Raw genomic sequence first — 7910 nt, forward strand, 5'->3', positions numbered from 1 at the left:
AACCCTCTCTCCATGCTCTCACCAGTCAGTGTGACTGACCAGGTTTGGTTCCCTCCACTGCTTCCTTTATCACTTGTTGGTCATGTTTGTGTCCCTGGATGTGTTGTGGTTTATCCGCAGGAGGTAACCAAGCTCCCCACAGCCACTCTCAGCCTCACTCTCCTTAGCAGAACAGATGGAGAAAAATAGGAGAGAGCTGTAGAGACTCTTTATCAGGGAGCATAGTGCTAGGACAACAAGTTTTAAATTAAAAGAGAGTAGATTTAGATCAGATCTAAGGAAGAAATTATTCACACAAAGGGTGGTGAGACACTGGAAGAGATTACACAGAGAAGTTGTAGATGCCCCCTCCCTGGTAGCGTTCAATGTAAGGGTGTATGAGAGCTTGAAAAACCCAATCTCGTGGGATTAGCCCCTACCCATGGATAGGGGGCTGGAACTAGATAGTCTTTAATGTCCTGTCTAATGCAAAGCATTCTATGGTTCTAAGATCCTGGAGGCCTACAATTCCTAGAATCATAGAAACATTAAGGTTGGAAAAGACCTCCAAATCAACCGTCACCCAACCACCAATATTACCCTCTAAACAATGTCCCTAAGCACCAAGTGTTCCTTAAACATCCCCATGGATGGTGACTCCACCACCTCCCTGAGCAACCCATTCAAAAGCCTAACCAAAATGGTCAAAGATCAGGGTGGACGGAACCTTGAGCAACCTGGTCTAGTGAAGGGTGCCCCTCCCCATGGCAGGGGGGTTGGGACTAGATGGTGTCTAAGGTTCATTCAGACCCAAAGGATTCTAGGATACAATGATCCTGCAGGACAACAACTGGTTGTGTAGCTTATGTACACAGGGGGATTTCAGTCTCTGTCAAAAAGTTTCTCCCGTTTAATATCAACAAATATTTGGAATAAATGCGATGCAGCCTCCCTGTCACTTTGTGGGTGTCCGGTCTCCTAATGGGACAAGAAAAGAATACTCTCATGCGAAACCCTTCCTTTGAATTAGGGGAAAACACACTACTGGAAATAAGTGCTCATCCCCAGCTGAGAGAAAAAAATCAGTGATTGCATCAGCCTGTTTCAAAGTTGATTCCTCTGGAGGTCCAAGGACTTGTCAAGAGCTCCCTGTGTTGCTGAGCTGGGCTGGGCTCATGGGCCCAAGGGGAGCTCCTGGCGAGCGGGCAGCACTGCAGAGAGACAGCTCTGCCCAGGAGCAGCTCCTATGCACAGCACAGCAGCAGGGCTGGGGGCACTGCCTGCAGGGGACAAGGGCCGCTGAGAGAAGGGAGGGAGATGTTAAAGGCAGTGTGGAGGGGGGATGCTGAGAGCTCACTGCAGGAGAAATCTTCACAGTCTTGAGCAGGGTAAGTCTCTGGCTGCAGGGCAACGCAGCTGTTGTTCCTGGTGCCATCTCCAGATTTGCTGGCAAATCCCATAGCCTATGGGAGCTGTCAGGAGGACTCTACTGTCTCTACTGTATGAATGACATAATCCAGAGCAGGGTTAACCAGACGCAGCTGTCAGAAGTACAGGACATGGGGGTTCATTCATATGGGGCCGGCTACAGGCTGTGCAGCTGGGGTGCAGGCAGGGGTAGCCAGGGCTGTGGTGAAGAACAGGGTCCCTGCTGTGCCCCAGGGGCTGTGTGCTGAGGCAGGGCCTCTGCTTCCTGCCAGGCTCAGCATTCAGCCTGCCTGGGCAGCTGCCCAGGACACTGCGGGGAGAAGCTGCATGTGGAAAGAAGCTCCCAGGCAGGGCAGGGCATGGCAGGGTCCTGGTGCTGCCTGCAGACTTCTGCCTGGGTTAGGCAGCTCACAGCTCCATGACACCCCCAGACCATGTCAGAGAGGATTCTTCAAAAGGAAGGTCAAGTCTGAGGCTTTCCTGAAGCTGTGCTTTTACCTCTCTTTGGTTCATCAGGATGGGAATGGAAACAGAGTTGTACAGAGATTTCATGTCACCCCAGATTTTATGAGGAACCTCAGAAAGGGCATTCAGTACCAAGAGCCCTTCAGAATGCAGCAGCACCACCTTCCCAGTTTCATCAAGGCTTTTGTGACCTGCTGTTCAGCACTTGTACACACTGAGAGGGTGCAGGGCAGAGCTGAGCACAGCAGATGGGATGGGTTCTGGGAGCACTGGCAGGGCACAGATGTGGCGACAGAGAAGCAGCTCCTGGCAGGAACGGCTGCAGGCAGCAGAGATCAGCATAGAAAGAGGGAACTGCAAAGGGAAAGCCTGCTGCAGAGGACATATAGGAACCTCCTGCCATCCCCTGCAGTGCAGGTTCCGTCCCTGAGCTACCCCCCTCAGCTCTCCTCTCCCACCCAGCAGAGTCTCTGCCCTCTGGGCTGGAGGGTCCTGGGTAGCAGCTGCCTCCTGTGTAGCCAGAGCCCCAGAAGAAGTCAGATCTTCCTTTCCTGTTATGTGCCCTGTCCCAGTGCTCAGCAATGGGCTGAGAGCCACTGCTCTGCCATGGTGCTGCCTGGCAGGCAGCAGGCATGGCTTGGCAGGGTGACCCCTTTCTGCTTGCTCATCTGTCTCTCCCCTCCCCTCTTTCGGTCATGCTGCTTGTCCTTTTCCCTCCACCTGTTTCAGTCTTTCTCTTCAGCTGGGGCTCTTGGGTGTGTCAGCTCCTTGGGGTGGTGGGGAGGGGTTCAGCTGAGGATCAGACACTGGTGCTCAGGAGGTGTCTGCAGGGGAACAAGGTGCCAAAGGGCCCTTCTAACCTGTGGAGATCCTGGCAGGGCAGTCAAGAGGACTGAGAAATGATCTGGCTCTGCCTTCGCAAGTACTGATCCTTAGGGCACTTCACATTGGCCCGAAGACAAGGATGGTTACCCCTTTGAGAACACTGCACAGGTGTAGTGGGAGAAGCTAAGCCCTATGAAATGGCATCAGTATGACCCCGTGTCACAGCCCATCTGCTGAAGAATGAGCATGAAGCTACTGCACAGCCTCTCTGTACGATGGGTACAATTCACCAAGCGCACACAGCACAGCAACAGTGTTGTTTCCTCCATCCTGCTCTCTCCAGTTCTCATGCCTGGAGAGAAAGAGCAGGGGACAGGCTGAGGTGAGAACAGGCTTTGTCTCAGTGGTTACTGGCTCCGTCACTTGGTCACTGAAGAAGGTGAAGAGGAAGGACTCTACGGCTACCTGAAAGGAAGTTGTGTGGTGCTGAGGGTCAGCCGCTTCAGGCAGATAACCAGCAGTAGGACAAGGGGGAATTGCCTCAAGTTGCACCAGGGGAGGTTCAGGTTGGAAATTAGGAGCAATGTTTTTCCCAGAAAGAGTGGTCAGGCATTGGAATGGCTTGCCAGGGAGGTGTTGGAGTCACCGTCCCTGGAGGTGTTTCACAAAAGCTTGGACGTAATACTTAAGGCCATAGTTTAGTGGGTGATATTGGTGATAGGAGAATGGTTGGGCCGGATGATGTTGGAGGTTTTTTCCAACCTTAACGATTCTATGATTATAAGTGGAAGAATCCCTCCCAGTGATCTTGTCTCAGGGGCAGATGGCCATGGGTGCCAACATAAATGCTGAATGCTGGCCTTGGAATTTAGTCCCACATGGACAAAGCTACGAATTCCCTTCTCAAATCTCAGGCCATCCACCAACAGGAACCTCCCCAGAAGTGGGGGCCTCTCTGTGAGGAAGCCTCCAGGTTCCTCACAGTGCACTCAACCAACACAGTGCAGATTGCCAGCTGGGTAGCTTTAACTATACCATCCTGTGATGGGGAGAATGAAAGTGGGTGTGCAAAGGGCCTGTGAGAAATGAAGCAGGTTTTTCTCAAAAACCCTGTCCTAATTGTCTATGTCTTTTCCAACATGGACAGCCAACCATGCCCAGAGGCAGCAAATGTCCAACAGCAGCTTCCCCACAGAATTCCTCCTCCTGCCATTCTCAGACACGCGTGAGCTGCAGTTCCTGCACTTTGGGCTCTTCCTGGGCATCTACCTGGCTGCCCTCCTGGGCAACGGACTCATCATCACAGCCGTAGCCTGTGACCACCACCTCCACACCCCCATGTACTTCTTCCTCCTCAACCTCTCTCTCATTGACCTGGGCACTATTACCACCACTGTTCCCAAAGCCATGGCCAATTCCCTGTGGGACATCAGGACGATCTCCTATGCAGGTTGTGCTACCCAGCTTTTTATGTTTGCCATCTTTCTCACAGCAGAGTTTTCTCTCCTTACTATCATGGCCTACGACCGCTACGTTGCTATCTGCAAGCCCCTGCACTATGGGACAACAATGGACAGCAGAACTTGTGTCAACATGGCAGCAGCTGCCTGGGGCAGTGGTGTTCTCAATGCTGTGCTGCACACTGCCAATACCTTTTCTCTGCCCCTCTGCCAAGGCAATGCCCTGGACCAGTTCTTCTGTGAGATTCCCCAGATCCTCAAGCTCTCCTGCACTGATGCCTACCTCCAGGAAATTGGGCTTCTTGTGGTTAGTGCTGTTTTAGCATCTGGCTGTTTTGTTTTCCTTGTGCTGTCCTATGTGCAGATCTTCAGGTCAGTGCTGAGGATGCCCTCAGAGCAGGGCAGGCACAAAACCTTTTCCACGTGCCTCCCTCACCTGGCTGTTGTCTGCCTGTTTCTCAGCACTGCTATATTTACCTACCTGAAGCCCCCCTCCATCTCTTTGCCATCTCTCGACCTTTTGCTGGCAGTTCTGTACTCGGTGGTGCCTCCAGCAGTGAACCCCCTCATCTACAGCATGAAGAACAAGGAGCTCAAGGTTGCAGTTAGGAAACAAATATGTGGGATATTTTTCAATACTCATAAAGATCCCTTCACCCACCAATAATGAATCCTAGTATATCCCCTTCCAGGCTTGTGTTTATAACTTCCCTTCCCTTCCCTTCCCTTCCCTTCCCTTCCCTTCCCTTCCCTTCCCTTCCCTTCCCTTCCCTTCCCTTCCCTTCCCTTCCCTTCCCTTCCCTTCCCTTCCCTTCCCTTCCCTTCCCTTCCCTTCCCTTCCCTTCCCTTCCCTTCCCTTCCCTTCCCTTCCCTTCCCATTTCCTTTCCTTTTTTATTGTCATTATGACTGCTTGTGTTCATTACATTCCTACATAAATATTTTAATTCCCCCCACTACTATGAATGAATGAAACTGTTCTGTCTCATATGGAGGCTGTATAAATGTGCAACAACACTTTAAGTGAGTCAGTGAAGACTTTCTCATAACATCTGTGTAATAAAATGTAATCACACAAGTTCAATGCAAGGCCTCATGCACCACAGCCCCTCACTTTGCAGAGCAGCACTGCCAGCTCAGTGGCTATGGGCAGCATGGGCAGGTGCTTCATGAATGGCTGCTCAGGCCAGCCCAAATGTTCTGGGCTGGGGCAAGTCTGTGTGGGACATGGGGTGTACTGCGGGCAGAGCAGTGTGCTGAGTGTGTGCAGTGGTGCTGCCTGAGGATCTCCAGGGCCAAGCTGGGGGTGGCGGTGGAGGGGAGTGTCAGGGCATCTCCTGCAGCAAGGACACTGCCACTGACCTCATGTGTTTCATGGGCTGGGCTGGGAAGAGGCCTCCTGAGAACAACAGCTCCTTTTAGCACTGTGGATGCTGGCGATGAGGTCACTTCTGTCCCAGCACCTGTCTGGCCAACAGCACGGAGGCAGAGCCTCTGAGGTCATAAAGGCCCTCAGAAAGCTGCCCCCAACAGGGTGATGTATCTTGTGAGGACAGGGGAAAGGTGGGTGAATAAAGGTGGGAAATCTGGTGGAGAAAAGAGGGACTTGGTTAACAGAAAGGAAAGACCTGGAAGAGGTGGGAGGGGTTCAGGCAAGGCTGTGTTGCTGCAACACTTACTAGGAAAACATCCATGTCAAGCCCTGGCAATATTTCTAAGCAGTAACTGTAAGCCCTACCCCTACACCTAAATGCTATCCCTCTCTCTGCAAGGAATCCACTACTCTTACCCCGAACCTCAAACCTCACCTGACGTGGGTTAGCAAATCCTAAATCCATAAGGCCTTACCATACACTCAACTCATTTCTCACCCTATTCCTCAGCCTTTCATCCCTAGCATTGAATTCCAGCCTTAACATGATTCCTCAACAGAGCCCTGAAGAAAATCCCAACAAATAACATCGTCTCTACACTACAGAAAGACAGAACCCAAAACAGTAAACACAGGCCTCCCTCTAATACTCTGCCCAACCACTAACCCTGGAAGGCAAGATCTAATCCCTAAACCCTAACCTGAACACCTAAGCCCCAAATCCTGCATTCCTGTGGTCTAATCACCTAACTGAAGCAGTTTGACCTCATGAGGCTGGGCAGAGCTTGAGAGGTCCTACAGCAATCGCTTGGTCTTGGAGGAGGCAGGTGAGGTGACATGGATGTTGTCAGGTCACAGGACTCAAGGAGGCGATGGGTGGGGATGTTCTGCTGAGATCAGCTGTGATTCAGGGTCTGAGGAGGCAGCAGGAGGCCCATGGCTGTACAGGTGTTTGTTGAAGCACATTCTCAAAGCTTGTTTGACTATTACTTGAATTCTACAGGCTGGAAATACTGCACTGAGCACTTTGGGGATCTTTCCAGCCCAAAGCAGGGTTAGCACATGCCCTGAGCCAAGCTCCAGTATCTCTGCAGAGACCCCTTGGTCCTGGAATGTCCAAGGTGTGTGTCACCCAATGTGTCCTGTAGGGAAATGCACAGGTGTGCAGAGGTGGCCTGTGGTAGTGCAGTCCCTGTTGCTCTGGGATGTGTGTGGGTGTGTTTGGGTTTGGTACAAACACCTGGGCTGGTTTCTAACCTCCCACCTAAGCACAAGTGAGAAGTAGCTCAACCCCTGCCAAAACCCTTCTTCTTTTATCTCATCCATGGAGGGCAGAGCCAAAAAAAACTCAGAGCAGTTCTCCCAGGGTTTGCCTCTGCTAGCAGGCCTTGATGTGCCTTGCCATTGCCAGCTCATGGGTCTGCTGCTGCTTGTCTGGGCTCTGTTTTTACTTTGCGGGTGGGAGGTTGTATTGGACTTACATGGAAAGGGTTTTGCAGCAGGGGGCAGCTGCAGGGCTGGTGTCTGTGAGGAGAGTCCAGAAGCTGCCCCTTCTTAGAGAAGAGCCACTTCCAGCTGGCTCCAAAAGGGACATGCTGCTGGCCAAACTCAGCCAATGAGAAATGTTGTTTGTACATCTGTGAGAGCTGTTTAAAGAAAGGGGTTGAAAATGACATAAGGGTATAGCTGGGAGAGACAGTTGAGAAACTGTGAGAGAAAACAACCCTGCAGACACCAACGTCAGTGAAGAAAGAGGGTGAGGTGGTGCTCCAGGTGCTGGAGAAAATGTTCCCCTGTGGTGCACCATGTTGGAGCAGATCTCCACACTGCAGCTGATGGAAGACCCCATGTGGGAGCAGGTGGATGTGGCCTGAAGGAGGCTGCAGCCCTTGGAGAGCCCCTGCAAGAGAAGACTCTGTGTCAGAACTGTGCAGAGGAGCCCAGCTCTAGACAGCCCCTCAGGATAGGGACTTTCTTCTGAGGAGAAACTTAGATCAGCCATTTGACAGATGCTGCACAGGCAAGGACACGACTCAGGATGGCATCACCCTTCAAGAAGGAATTTCCTTTGGGATTCCCTCAAAGGATAGAATTCCTGTCTGTGTCACAGCTTGAGTCACTGCTCTGTGAATACTGACCGAGGTCCCACCATGACAGATGCAACCTCATGCTTCCCCGCAGCCACCCCTCCAGTATTCCTGAACTACCATTGACAATGCAGACTCAAGCAAACAGAGACAAAAGGGAATGCAAGAATGCCAGTGCTGTACAAACTCAACAACAATGATACATGCTAGCAAGTAACTGGAACACGAGCTGAGAACCAGCTCATCACAAGCACCAGCTTCATGCTTAGTTGGTTTGAAAGGACTGAGCACAGGGC

The 7910-nt window shown here is 51.6% G+C and overlaps 1 protein-coding gene across 1 annotated transcript; it reads left to right on the forward strand.

Annotated features, from left to right (window-relative positions):
• The first annotated feature begins 3867 nt into the window (after positions 1 to 3867).
• LOC140000457 (olfactory receptor 14C36-like) lies at positions 3868 to 4824 on the forward strand. The gene has a single exon (XM_072030344.1). The coding sequence runs from the start codon at positions 3868 to 3870 to the stop codon at positions 4822 to 4824; it is 957 nt and encodes a 318-aa protein (XP_071886445.1).
• Positions 4825 to 7910: the final 3086 nt, after the last annotated feature.

This window comes from Anas platyrhynchos, chromosome 32 (genome assembly GCF_047663525.1).
Source record: "Anas platyrhynchos isolate ZD024472 breed Pekin duck chromosome 32, IASCAAS_PekinDuck_T2T, whole genome shotgun sequence".
Lineage (NCBI taxonomy): Eukaryota > Metazoa > Chordata > Aves > Anseriformes > Anatidae > Anas > Anas platyrhynchos.

Excerpts from the sequence above, each read along its gene's own strand:
- LOC140000457 (XM_072030344.1), top strand. The coding sequence starts at position 3,868 with ATGTCCAACAGCAGCTTCCCCACAGAATTCCTCCTCCTGCCATTCTCA.